Source organism: Trachurus trachurus, assembly GCF_905171665.1.
Source record: "Trachurus trachurus genome assembly, chromosome: 9".
NCBI classification, from domain to species: Eukaryota; Metazoa; Chordata; class Actinopteri; order Carangiformes; family Carangidae; genus Trachurus; species Trachurus trachurus.
The window spans coordinates 12,630,907-12,644,473 of record NC_139895.1 but is presented as its reverse complement, the minus strand read 5'-3'; the positions used below and the strand labels follow the sequence as shown (position 1 = coordinate 12,644,473).

Below are 13,567 nucleotides of genomic sequence, written 5' to 3'. Positions count from 1 at the left end.
GCATGCATAAAAAGATGCTGAAACGTAAATCTGAATGTGTGAAAATGCTGTGAATATTTTGTTTATTTTTTGGTTTGATTACATATATTTGAGTTGAAAATAGTATTTGCTCTATTGAATTTTGATTTGCACCTTTGTGTCCATGCATGTACAGTATAAACGTTTGTGCTATTGTATGCTGAGAAAACCTCAAGCAGTGGGGTGTGAACAATATTGTAAATAAAGGTGCAGAATAAGATTTGTGTGTTTTCTTTTGTCGTCGCCCCGCCCATCCCCCACCCCCGCCCAAATTTAACACCAGCCAATGAATATCCAGCGTTTAATGTCAAATTGGCCTCAGGTTGCAGTTATGCAAATTTATATGCACCTGTGAACAATTGCACTAATTACTGCCCTCACAGGTGTGAGCACATAAGAGAAATGCTTTCCTGTACTGAGATATTTATGGAAGGTTAGGAGAGTGCTTGCGTTGAGTTTATGGTAACAAAACAAGTCAAAGAACAAAGTCCTTCTTCCTTTTACAGATGAACATTCAATCGAAGAGGACACTGCTATTTCCATGACTTGGTTATATAAAGAATGGTTGAGGTTACTGATCCCTGGCCACAACTTGGATGCAGCTCTTAGCAATTAGGGGGAAAAAATCATATCGGCCGCTGTATGTTGCACACAACAACAAACAACACATTTACTACCCCCCCCCCCCCAAAACTGCATCATACAACTGCAGAACAAAAGAAAACGCTATAATTGGTTAGTTTTGCAGAAGTCTCAGCACTTAAAAGTGCGTAAGTATACTCCTGACTGTTCGTAGATTTTGTTCTTAGTTAAGAACAAATTCTGGATAAGAAAACATTCATGAATGCCACAATCTTAGTAAAAACTTCGTAAGTAGGACTTAAGAACAAATTTGTTCTTACGAACGGTTCGTGAATGAGGCCCATTGTGGTTACATAATAAGGTCACTTGACCAGTTGTATTTCAGTTCAGTGTGTTACTCAGCCTTTGGCTTTGTCTTTTTCCTACAGCACCTCCGAAAGCAGAAACGGCAGGTCTTGACGAACAGCACTGTGACGAGTAGAACAACAACGAGAAGGAAGCCCATGACGTCCAGCAAGTGATACTGGTACCAGGTGAGCTCATGAGACTGGACTCTAAGGTGCTTGGCCCCTTTGTGTCTCATGGTGAACTCGATCCAGAATAAGGCCTCATCAAGAGGACTCATGGGTCGGTCACGTTGGATACTCGACAGCCGCATGGCGCTCTTCTTGTACCTGTTAATGTGGATGCACAGGGGTCATCTTAACTGTTTGATTCGTTAATCCATATTTTTTTTGGCAACAAAAAAGGCATAATGGCAAGAAACCAATTGGTCAAAACATTTCTATTGCGCTTTACCAGAGTAAGTGCAGATTTGTGAGAGAGAACTTACGATTTCTCATTAATAACGGTGTTGATTGCGTCTCTAAAGCTCTCGGTCGTCATGAAGTTTAAGTCTGAGATAACTGCAACACCCTTAGCCTGCATGTGGACCATGTTGTCTGGCTGGTCAGCGAACATTGGGATGCCCACCATGGGAATACCGTGGTAGATGGCCTCATAAATCCCGTTTGAGCCGCCGTGGGTGATGAAAGCTTTGGTCTTGGGATGACCTGAAGAAACACATGAGTTTTTTCAAGGTGTTGAAGCACTTCTGTATGCGACCTCAAAAAGGGCCCTCAGGGACAAAGATTAGTTGTTGGTCACATGGTAAAGGGGCAGTTTTGTTAGTAATTGTGAATCTTGGGAAAACTCCAGGAAGCAACAATCATCAGCTGCAAGGATTTAGGATGCACTGCCCTTTATTGCACTTTGTGGGTCAAAGGCATAAGCTTTGTTATTCAGCTTAGGAAAGGAGTGTAAATATTGTACTGGACAAGTGACATATACTCAAAACAATCAGTCTGGTTTTCGAGCGCACTGTTGATGGACACTACTTTTCCACAATGCAAAGCAAAATGTAAAGAAAATACTCACAACTTGAAAAAATGTGACAAAAACAGCCACAGACACATTTTTAGAAAACTTACCCAGCAGGTCGTTCTGAGGAATCCAGTCATATACTCGGGTGTTTGCACCTAGAGTCTGTGGTTTCTCTCCACGATATCTCCAGAGCACCTATAAACAACAGCAAACACACTGTAAGACTAACACAGTACTCTGTTATGCCATATAGTATACTGTAGCACAACACTTGATAATGACTGTGAACCATAATTGTGTTCACTAAATACTTTTGGAGAATAAAACGTAACATAATAAGAACGTAACATAATAAGAGGAGTTTTAAAAATAGTCCCTGTATGCAACTATTTTGTGCCAGCATTACATGAAACAAATATTAAGCTGACTAATTGTTTACTGTCAGGGGTTTTCTTATTTTTTTGTAAAGTCATTGGCTGCTTGAAACAAAGAAGAAAATCTTGAAACCTGTGGGCATGCTGTGAAAAACGGTTGGCAGAAATGGAGAGTACAAACTATTTGCAGTTGCAGTTACTGAGATTATAGGTGTAAAACTACTGATAAGAGCTGGGAGAGATTGCTCTCATAGCCATAAAATATATGTTCATGGGTCATTCAGGTTGGTTTCACTTGGATCTCAACGCCTTCTGTGACCTTTTGTGGAATCTGAGCGAGAGCCGAAGCGATCATGTTTCCTTTCTCTGTGGTGATGTTGGCGATGAAGGATCCCAGTGTGAAGACCACAATGCCAGCGTCTCCTGAACTCTGAACAAATTCCTCCATATCCTGCAAGAAGTGAAGCACACTTCCATCATCCCAATGCAAACCAGCCAGCGTTCTCTATCTCACAGACTTTTTTAAGGCCCAGTCTCTTTAACTTTGGGGCAATGAATGTTGTGGATTTGATGTGCCTGTAAGCTCCGTGAAGACATCAATACCTCTGGTAGAGGTTTAGCAGGTCTGCAGTGGATCCCACCAACGTATTTGAAGTTGGGGAGGAAAGGGCGAGGGAACTCAAAATCCCAGTAGGTCCGTATCAACCAGATGTCTGCCTTGGCCATGATCTCGCAGGCACTGGTGGGCGTCCCTGTCACAATACAAGAAAGTAATGAATGACAGCCACTAATCATTGCTCAAATTGGATGGATCATTTTTGCATGTTAAATTTTAGAGGTTGACTGATAATGGATTTTTAAAGACCAATAAATTTAGTAAAATCAGTTTGGACCAGGAAAAGGCCGATATCCCACGGAAAAAGCACAGTATGAGTGCGTGAGTGATGCGATGTTAAACACAGTAACCACAGTAACGCCTTTTGTCCCCAGACAATGACAATGTGACAAAGCTATAAAAAGCCCTATAAACAGCTTCTTATATTCCCTTAGGCGATATAGGAGGCTGTTTTTGTATTCAGTTTAGCAGGCAAGCATAAATGTTGAGCTCTGTTTAGATATAAAACTCGGATACACTTTGGCTTCAATATCAATATGGATCAATAAGATGATGTAGCCAGGCTAAAGGACCGATGCAGGGTGGGAAACCACTGGTGGCCACTATCGAAACCGAAACTTCTGGCGCTAACAATAGTTTTCAAAAGGTCCTATCAGCACAGTCATTGGATATAAAATCATCCAAAAGCAATTAAACCCACAAAGTGGATCTTGTGGCTGAGCTGCTCACCTTTGATTTCAGAGTAATATTTATCTACTCCTGACCAGTAGACGATGTTCACTGTGGCGTCCTGCAGCAGGTAGTAGAGAAAGCTCCATACCCTCTCGTAGAAGTCCATCTTGTCCGTAAGTTTACTCATAGCACCAGGGACAAAGGAGGGTGGAGAAGGTAGTTGCCCACAGTGCCTCTCCCAGTTATTGGCTAAGGAGAAGCGCAGAGAGAAGACCAGAGGGATGCCCAGCATATCAGCTACTAAATCACTGCCAGGTAGGATGGGGTCAGCGAGGACAAGGTCGTACTTTCCCTCCTTCAGCTTCGCCATCATGGTTTCTGATTTTACCACGCCGTCCAAGAACGTCAAGGTAAACTGCAGGTCTTTCTTCATTATCTCCATGTATTTGATGTAAATCTGCACGTAGTTCATTTGATCAATCTCATACATTGAGAAGTGAAGATACTCCTCATTAAACTCCTCCATTTCCTTCATTGAGACGGCAACGTTGAAGGGCTCGTAGCGAAACTTGGCAGCCTCGCTGATGTTCATGAACATGGATGTGCTCGGGACCAGGACCGTCACCTCGTGTCCTCTGTCGACCAGCGTCTCCAGCACAAGCTTCATGTTAATCCAGTGGCTGCCTTCAGTGTACCACACCAAAATCTTTCCTCCATTTGCACTCCATGTGGCACAAAGAGTCAGCAGCACAAATACAGAGAAACCTCGCCTCAGCTCCATGGTGGCCGGCCCGTCTGTCAGGAAGAAAGGCTGCAGTGGGCTGATCCTTTTTAAACAAAGGCTCATCCCGTAGAAGTAATTATTAACTCAACATCTGAACTCTGGCTTGTTATTCCTCTTTATACAGCATGAGACATCAGATAGCAGATGTACCACAAATGAATGGTTAGAGGTGAAAGGTAATGGTGGTAAAGTGAATTAGTATTAAAAAGAACAATCTCTAACCTGTGCTAGAAAGCTTCAGAGTGAAAAACGGATTTTAGATGCCTAGATTTGAGTTGTCAGCTGTGGCGAGATGAAGTAAAATAACACGGGAGGATGACTTCATCTCAATGGGCCTGGACAAAATTGCATAATCTGAGGAAGTTGTGAGAGCATGTGGGTGGCTGTGATTGAAGTCGGAGACAACTTGCAATTGATCCTTCCAGAGGGCGCGTTCCCACTGCCTCAAAGAGTGCTGACCCCAGTCAGTCAAGTGCGTACAAGAACTAGTATGAATCCAACATACTATCCAGCTGCAGTTGCCCCTGTGCAGCAAAGATGTCGCACAATGGCACCAGTGTTTTTTCCTGCGCCGGCACGTAAACCTTTCCTGATTCCGGCTTTGGCACATGAGTCAAGTGTCCTCCAATATCTCTCAATCTGCTGGTCATGGTATTGCTGCTGCTGCTGCTGCTGCTGCTGCTGCTGCTGCTGCTGCTGCTGCTACTACTAAGGTAGGAAGAAAAAAAGACATTTACAGACTACTGTGTATGGTAAACATTAAATACCCTTTTTAAAATATGAATTATTTATTTATTTATTCTTTCAGCCAGTGCCTATTAAACGTAAGCTAAAGCAGCAGTGCGAGGCTCCCAAAGACAAAGTGCCCCATGATGTTCGACAGCGTTATGTCACCATGTTCACAGAGGAGTTCCTAAAAACAACAGCCAGTGTCAATGATGCCCTTGAAAAGGTGAGTGTATGCCACTAAATGACATCCTCACTTCCAAACCTGGATATTTACTCTTTTCAAACTGCGGCTTCAGATAAAGGTGTGACTCTCTGGAGAAGCCATACTGTGATTCATTAATAAAGCAATGCTGGTAACAACTTTTTTTTTTTCTCTTCTGGAGCAGATAAAAGAAACGTCAACAGCCAAAAGTTGAAAGGCAGCATACCTCTTGACCTTAAGAACTTAAAAGGAATCGGTGAGAATTAATCCGTTGCGTCGATTTGTCATTTTCATTCTAATCTCTTGACACCTTCTCAGTGTATTCATTTTTTCCCCAATAGATGATACGGCGTTGTATGAGAGTTTGAAGGATTATATTTTGACGGAGGAAAGGCTGATTGAAAGCAATTATCCTGTCCGGCACCCAGAGAAACCTGGTTCTGCTGCTCTTTTTGCTGACAATAAGAAAGGCAACACAGACCATGAGTAATAACATACTGTACCTCAGCTGGACAAGACAAACAGATGTTGTTCTCACGTTGCGTCACTAGAGGGCACCTTTAACATGGGCTGTACTCAGAGTGATTGTTAGTTGTAGATCTCCCAGCACATTTGTCTCTGGTGATGAGCTTCATCTGTTTTCTTGGTAAAAAGCTCTCAAGCGGATCTGCTGTCGATGTGGGGCTACGTATTCTGTCAACCAAATAGGCAAACACATTCGCAAGGAGGAGTGCAACTATCATTATGGGAAAGGTGTTAAGCGTAAAGGTGAGTCTATCATTGTATCAGTGGGCTGTAATCACCACTTACTTTCACTATCAATCCGTTTCTTACTTCAGTAATTCTTAAAAATGCCTATTAGCATTCAATGTGATATACTCAAATACCATGTTATTTCTGCCTAGCAGTAAAACATCCAAGAAATTAAATTTACTAAAAACCAACACCAAGGAAATGTCTTGAATTGGGATATTGGAGAAATCAAAATTTTGAACCAAGTAATCGTTGCAGCTCTATACCATTGTTTCATGCTTTGAATTGTATGAAAGTGTACTGCAAACTGTTGCAGTGCCTGGTGGTATGGAGACTCGCTACAGCTGCTGTGAAGGAGTCATGGGAGCACCTGGATGTCAGGTGTATTGGATGTCAGTATTAATTTGCAGTTTGGATGCTGCAAAGAGCAGAGGGCTCATCTATTGGAGAACTATCTGCTCTGTGGATAGCTTGTGACATTTTACCTGTATAGGTTTTCAGGTATCAGTGAGGAAGATGTGAAGGGTAACAACACCTCCCTCAGAGAGGTGCAGAAGACCTTATTGAGCTTCATTAGCGCTGACACCGTTCTGATTGGACACAGCCTGGAAACAGACTTCTGTGCCCTCAAGGTGACTACATCACTGTTTTCATAACACATCCGCTTTCACAATACGTCTGTTGTAAATGGTGTCTCGATTATTACACACAGTGTTTGCATAAAACAAGTGTGTAACTAAGTACAGTCACATCTAAACACACAAATCCCCAATGAAGAGCTGTTCATTTTAATGTTATGTTCTAATCTTTGCATATTTTATGTTTTCACTTTATTTTGAAAGCCATATTTTGTAAAAGACCAAAATGCAAAAAAACGTTTTAAACTTTTCAATGATAGATTTATAAATTTTTGTACATTATAAATTCCATTGCTCCTATAATTTTATTAATGGTAACATTGTCATCTTATGAAAGGGGACAAAGGGAAAGTGGGTTGAGTGATTGTGAAATTACAAACAATGGGTATTCGACGGACACAAAGGACTGTCAATACGGCTAAAACAGCATGCAACATAACTATAGACCGTTTCAGAGAGTATAAACAAATACAGGTGTTACCAAGGATACTAATTAAGGCTCCATTCCATTTAGTGTACCAGAGCGTTTTCTAATGAGCCACACCTGTCTTTGTTTATACTCTCTGAAAGGGTCTATACGTACATACTCTTGGGCTGTAATTTTTATTTTAAACTGGTTGAGTTAAATGTTTAAAAGTGTTGTCCAGAAAAGGTTATTTGAGGTATTTTTAGCAGAATCATAGTGTGCCTAACCCCAGCTGCCAGGTAAATGTAGTTGAGTAAAACGGTATTTCCCTCTGAAATTAAGTGGAAAATGAAGAGAAGTGTAGGTATCGTTGCATTTATCACCAATTTAATCCACCCCTAAAGTGGCAGTTACAAGGTTATTTGTTATCAGGAGGGTTTAACAGGCGATTTAGTGCATCAGTTATCTTCCTCTTTGCTGTAGTTGCTCCATGGGGCGGTGGTGGACACATCGGTGGTCTTCCCCCACCGTCTGGGGCCTCCTAACAAGCAGACCCTCAACAATCTCACTGCTGAGCACCTCCGGCGGATCATCCAAGAGAGTGGTGGGTCATCATCATGGGTTACTCTTCAATCACCGTACGAGTGTCTTGTTTTTATTTTAATGTTTATCATCTATCTGAATCAAAATCCACATTCAAATAAAGGCAACATCCCAATCATATCATACATTTTGAGTAAGTATCACCAAAGTTTGTGTGTCTTTGACGATTAAAACTGAGTGTTGACTAATGTGTTACTTTGTCTCTCAGTCTGTGGCCACGACACTGCAGAAGATGCTGCTGCCTGCATGGAGCTTATGATATGGAAGCTCAAAGAAGATGGGAAACTGAAAAAATGATGAAAAATAAATACAATATAGTCCCCTCACTGTTGCATGCATAAAAAGATGCCGAAATGCAAATCTGAATGTGTGAGAATGCTGTGAATATTTTGTTTATTTTTTGGTTTGATTACATATATTTGAGTTGATAATAGTATTTGCTCTATTGAATTTCGATTTGCACCTTTGTGTCCATGCATGTACAGTATAAACGTTTGTGCTATTGTATGCTGAGAAAACCTCAAGCAGCGGGGTGTGATCAATATTGTCCAAATAAAGGTGCAGAATAAAATTTGTGTGTTTTCTTTTGTCGTCGCCCCGCCCAAATGTAACACCAGCCAATGAATATCCAGCGTTTAACGTCAAATTGGCCTCAGGTTGCAGTTATGCAAATGTATATGCCAGTAGCGTAGCCAGAAAAAAGACATTGGGTGTGCACCTGCAAAGACTGGGTGTGCCAAATTTATTTTCAACAAACTGAGCGTTACACCTCCATAAATATTCAAAAGAATTCCAACATTATATGTTGTGTGCATTCTCATCAGTAATAACAAACCATGTGTTATTCGCTCTCAACAAGCCATAGGCCTTTAACAAGCATCAGACATAGACTGCACATAATAACTTGGGTTTAACAGTCGCATCATAAGCCTGTAAGATCATACTTATCTTCTAATCTATATGCAACGCTGAGTAAAAAAAAACTGCTTAACTGCTCTTATGGTCAACAGTACAACAGGTCTAAACATTCACACATATGACGTGCTCAAATAAATCAATAACAAAGTCATAAAAAAACACACTTTTGCGTGTCTGGTTAGCGCACACACAATAGGTGATCTACTAAGAGTAACACGCTAAATGACAACACGCGCAAACCGCAGTATTTAAATGAGGGTTTTGCGCGTAACCGTTTCCGCCATGGAGAGTGTGGACACAGAGCTGGATGGATACAAACGCAGAATAAAAATTTGATCCGACGCATTAATAGAGAGAGGAGAAAATTGTGGAGCTGCAGCAGAAGAAACGTGGGAGATTATCTATGAGAAAGTTAAAATGTGGTAGAACAAGAAGAGAAGAGATGAAGTGAAGAGAAGATGGGGAGATATAGGTATGCGGCAAAGAACAAAAGAAGATTTTAGTTTATAATAAAACCTCAGCAAACGAGGGAGAGCTGCTCTGATCAGTGTTGAGCAGCAGCTGAGCAGGTAACTGGGAGACCTGCTGTCATTCATTGAGCTGGAGCTGCGCGCTATGGCACAGAGCTCAGATGGGACACTCAGGCCACTCGGGTCTAAACGCGCTGACCAGATGGATCACGGACGGAGTGAAGGCAGCGGTGACGTCTCTCAGCCCCGGTCCCAGAGCTGAGCAGCCAGGTACTGGAGAGGGAGGAGAGGAGCGCATCGGACGAGAGAGGTGCGGCGTGCGTAACGGCGCTTAAATGACTTTGATCGCATGATCAACAAAGCTATTTAACCATCTGAACACAACTACTGGGCTCATCATTCATCACATATGATTATGTAACAGCCTGGCCTGATGGTTTTATATCGCAAAGCAGAAGAGGACAACGATATCGCTGTTTACCTGTGCGCACTGCGCAGCTCTCAATTTAAAGGGCAAGACGGCGTGGCTTGGCCTTGAACTCGTTAATTATTCCATTAGTCCAGTTTCTCCGTGAGCCGGTGCAGGTGTCGCAACGCATCACCTGACGGCAATTTTTACAAATGTATTGACTGATCGATAACATGTTAGTAGCTATAGACTATAACAAAAACAAAAAATGCATCAAATTTTTGGGTGTGCCAGCTTCCTCTGTGGGTGGCACTGGCACACCCTGGCACACCCGTGGCTACGCCAGTGGTATATGCACCTGTGAACAATTGCACTAATTACTGCCCTCACAGGTGTGAGCGCATAAGAGAAATGTTTTCCTGTACTGAGATATTTATGGAAGGTTAAGAGAGTGCTTGCGTTGAGTTTATGGTAACAAAACAAGTCAAAGAACAAAGTCCTTCCTTTTACAGATGAACATTCAATCGAAGAGGACACTGCTATTTCCATGACTTGGTTATATAAAGAATGGTTGAGGTTACTGATCCCTGGCCACAAGTTGAAGTCCAGCACATTGTGGTTACATAATAAGGTCACTTGACTAGTTGTATTTCAGTTCAGTGTGTTACTCAGCCTTTGGCTTTGTCTTTCTCCTACAGCATCTCCGAAAGCAGAAACGGCAGGTCTTGACGAACAGCACTGTGACGAGTAGAACAACAATGAGAAGGAAGCCCATGACGTCCAGCAAGTGATACTGGTACCAGGTGAGCTCATGAGACTGGACTCTCAGGTGCTTGGCCCCTTTGTGTCTCATGGTGAACTCGATCCAGAATATGGCCTCATCCAGAGGACTCATGGGTCGGTCACGTTGGATACTCGACAGCCGCATGGCGCTCTTCTTGTACCTGTGAATGTGGATGCACAGGGGTCATCTTAACTGTTTGATTCTTTAATCCATTTTTTTTTTGGCAACAAAAAAGGCATAATGGCAAGAAACCAATTGGTCAAAACATTTCTATTGCGCTTTACCAGAGTAAGTGCAGATTGTTGAGAGAGAACTTACGATTTCTCATTAATAACGGTGTTGATTGCGTCTCTAAGGCTCTCGGTCGTCATGAAGTTTAAGTCTGAGATAACTGCAACACCCTTAGCCTGCATGTGGACCATGTTGTCTGGCTGGTCAGCGAACATTGGGATGCCCACCATGGGAACACCATGGTAGATGGCCTCATAAATCCCGTTTGTGCCGCCGTGGGTGATGAAAGCTTTGGTCTTGGGATGACCTGAAGAAACACATGAGTTTTTTCAAGGTGTTGAAGCACTTCTGTATGCGACCTCAAAAAGGGCCCCCAGGGACAAAGATTAGTTGTTGGGTCACATTGTAAAGGGGCAGTTTTATTAGTAATTGTGAATCTTGGGAAAACTCCAGGAAGCAACAATCATCAGCTGCAAGGATTTAGGATGCACTGCCCTTTTTGCACTTTGTGGGTCAAAGGCATAAGCTTTGTCATTCAGCTTAGGAAATCTGAGCAAGTTTAAGTACTGGACAAGTGACAAATGTATACTCAAAACAATCAGTCTGGTTTTCGAGAGCACTGTTGATGGACACTACTGTTCCGCAATGCAATGCAAAATGTAAAGGAAATACTCACAACTTGAAAAAATGTGACGAAAACAGCCATAGACACATTTTTAGAAAACTTACCCAGCAGGTCGTTCTGAGGAATCCAGTCATATACTCGGGTGTTTGCACCTAGAGTCTGTGGTTTCTCTCCACGATATCTCCAGAGCACCTATAAACAACAGCAAACACACTGTAAGACTAACACAGTACTCTGTTATGCCATATTTTATACTGTAGCACAACACTTGATAATGACTGTGAACCATAATTGTGTTCACTAAATACTTTTGGAGAATAAAACGTAACATAATAAGAGGAGTCCCTGTATGCAACTATTTCGTGCCAGCATTACATGAAACAAATATTAAGCTGGCTGCTTAATATTGGCTGCTTGAAACAAAGAAGAAAATCTTGAAACCTGTGGGCATGCTGTGAAAAACGGTTGGCAGAAATGGAGAGTACAAACTATTTGCAGTTGCAGTTACTGAGATTGTAGATGTAAAACTACTGATAAGAGCTTTCACTTGGATCTTAACGCCCTCTGTGACCTTTTGTGGAATCTGAGCGAGAGCCGAAGCGATCATGTTTCCTTTCTCTGTGGTGATGTTGGCGATGAAGGATCCCAGTGTGAAGACCACAATGCCAGCGTCTCCTGAACTCTGAACAAATTCCTCCATATCCTGCAAGAAGTGAAGCACACTTAACATCATCCCAATGCAAACCAACCAACCGCCAACCATCTCACAGTCTGTCTCGGAGTAAGGAATGTTGTGGATTTGATGTGCCTGTAAGCTCCGTGAAGACATCAATACCTCTGGTAGAGGTTTAGCAGGTCTGCAGTGGATCCCACCAACGTATTTGAAGTTGGGGAGGAAAGGGCGAGGGAACTCAAAATCCCAGTAGGTCCGTATCAACCAGATGTCTGCCTTGGCCATGATCTCGCAGGCACTGGTGGGCGTCCCTGTCACAATACAAGAAAGTAGTGAATGACAGCCACTAATCATTGCTCAAATGGGATGGATAATTTTTAGTTTTAGAGGTTGACTGATAATGGATTTTTAAAGACCAATAAAGTCTTTAAAATCAGTTTGGACCAGGAAAAGGCCGATATCCCACGGAAAAAGCACAGTATGAGTGCGTGAGTGATGCGATGTTAAACACAGTAACCACAGTAACGCCTTTTGTCCCCAGACAATGACAATGTGACAAAGCTATAAAAAGCCCTATAAACAGCTTCCTATATTCCCTTAGGCGATATAGGAGGCTGTTTTTGTATTCAGTTTAGCAGGCAAGCATAAATGTTGAGCTCTGTTTAGATATAAAACTCGGGTACACTTTGGCTTCAATATCAATATGGATCAATAAGATGATGTAGCCAGGCTAAAGGACCGATGCAGGGTGGGAAACCACTGGTGGCCACTATAGAAACCAAAACTTCTGGCGCTAACAATAGTTTTCAAAAGGTCCTATCAGCACAGTCATTGGATATAAAATCATCCAAAAGCAATTAAACCCACAAAGTGGATCTTGTGGCTGAGCTGCTCACCTTTGATTTCAGAGTAATATTTATCTACTCCTGACCAGTAGACGATGTTCACTGTGGCGTCCTGCAGCAGGTAGTAGAGAAAGCTCCATACCCTCTCGTAGAAGTCCATCTTGTCCGTAAGTTTACTCATAGCACCAGGGACAAAGGAGGGTGGAGAAGGTAGTTGCCCACAGTGCCTCTCCCAGTTATTGGCTAAGGAGAAGCGCAGAGAGAAGACCAGAGGGATGCCCAGCATATCAGCTACTAAGTCACTGCCAGGTAGGATGGGGTCAGCGAGGACAAGGTCGTACTTTCCCTCCTTCAGCTTCGCCATCATGGTTTCTGATTTTACCACGCCGTCCAAGAACGTCAAGGTAAACTGCAGGTCTCTCTTCATTATCTCCATGTATTTGATGTAAATCTGCACGTAGTTCATTTGATCAATCTCATACATTGAGAAGTGAAGATACTCCTCATTAAACTCCTCCATTTCCTTCATTGAGACGGCAACGTTGAAGGGCTCGTAGCGAAACTTGGCAGCCTCGCTGATGTTCATGAACATGGATGTGCTTGGGACCAGGACCGTCACCTCGTGTCCTCTGTCGACCAGCGTCTCCAGCACAAGCTTCATGTTAATCCAGTGGCTGCCTTCAGTGTACCACACCAAAATCTTTCCTCCATTTGCACTCCATGTGGCACAAAGAGTCAGCAGCACAAATACAGAGAAACCTCGCCTCAGCTCCATGGTGGCCGGCCCGTCTGTCAGGAAGAAAGGCTGCAGTGGGCTGATCCTTTTTAAACAAAGGGTCATCCCGTAGAAGTAATTATTAACTCAACAACTGA

General features: G+C 42.6%; 3 protein-coding genes across 3 annotated transcripts; 1 reads left to right on the top strand and 2 right to left on the bottom strand.

The window, feature by feature from the left end:
* Positions 1-725: 725 nt before the first annotated feature.
* On the bottom strand, positions 726-4,435 carry LOC310990832 (UDP-glucuronosyltransferase 2C1-like). The gene is made up of 6 exons (XM_083978356.1): positions 3,682-4,435; positions 2,940-3,088; positions 2,656-2,787; positions 2,070-2,157; positions 1,433-1,652; positions 726-1,274 (listed from the first exon to the last, which is right to left on the bottom strand). The coding sequence occupies exons 1-6, from the start codon at positions 4,403-4,405 to the stop codon at positions 995-997; spliced, it is 1,593 nt and encodes a 530-aa protein (XP_083834482.1). The 5' UTR covers positions 4,406-4,435; the 3' UTR covers positions 726-994.
* A 346-nt stretch (positions 4,436-4,781) lies between these two features.
* Positions 4,782-8,321, top strand: LOC310991943 (RNA exonuclease 1 homolog; the record flags this gene model as incomplete). The annotated part of the gene is made up of 8 exons (XM_083979874.1): positions 4,782-4,871; positions 5,217-5,360; positions 5,524-5,548; positions 5,681-5,821; positions 5,994-6,107; positions 6,409-6,484; positions 6,586-6,724; positions 7,620-8,321. The coding sequence occupies 8 exons, from the start codon at positions 4,782-4,784 to the stop codon at positions 7,908-7,910; spliced, it is 1,020 nt and encodes a 339-aa protein (XP_083836000.1). The 3' UTR covers positions 7,911-8,321.
* A 1,580-nt stretch (positions 8,322-9,901) lies between these two features.
* Positions 9,902-13,550, bottom strand: LOC310991622 (UDP-glucuronosyltransferase 2C1-like). Its single transcript, XM_083979420.1, has 6 exons — positions 12,746-13,550; positions 12,012-12,160; positions 11,748-11,879; positions 11,281-11,368; positions 10,639-10,858; positions 9,902-10,480 (listed from the first exon to the last, which is right to left on the bottom strand). Exons 1-6 carry the CDS (start codon positions 13,533-13,535, stop codon positions 10,201-10,203), a joined length of 1,659 nt encoding a protein of 552 aa, XP_083835546.1. The 5' UTR covers positions 13,536-13,550; the 3' UTR covers positions 9,902-10,200.
* Positions 13,551-13,567: the final 17 nt, after the last annotated feature.

Coding starts and splice junctions, on each gene's coding strand:
- LOC310991622 (XM_083979420.1), bottom strand. CDS start 13,535: ATGACCCTTTGTTTAAAAAGGATCAGCCCACTGCAGCCTTTCTTCCTG. Junction 11,880..12,011: donor CTGCTAAACCTCTACCAGAG/GTATTGATGTCT, acceptor CACTTCTTGCAG/GATATGGAGGAATTTGTTCA. Junction 10,859..11,280: donor TCCTCAGAACGACCTGCTGG/GTAAGTTTTCTA, acceptor GTGTTTCTTCAG/GTCATCCCAAGACCAAAGCT.
- LOC310990832 (XM_083978356.1), bottom strand. CDS start 4,405: ATGGAGCTGAGGCGAGGTTTCTCTGTATTTGTGCTGCTGACTCTTTGT. Junction 3,089..3,681: donor ATATTACTCTGAAATCAAAG/GTGAGCAGCTCA, acceptor GTATTGTGACAG/GGACGCCCACCAGTGCCTGC. Junction 1,653..2,069: donor TCCTCAGAACGACCTGCTGG/GTAAGTTTTCTA, acceptor GTGTTTCTTCAG/GTCATCCCAAGACCAAAGCT.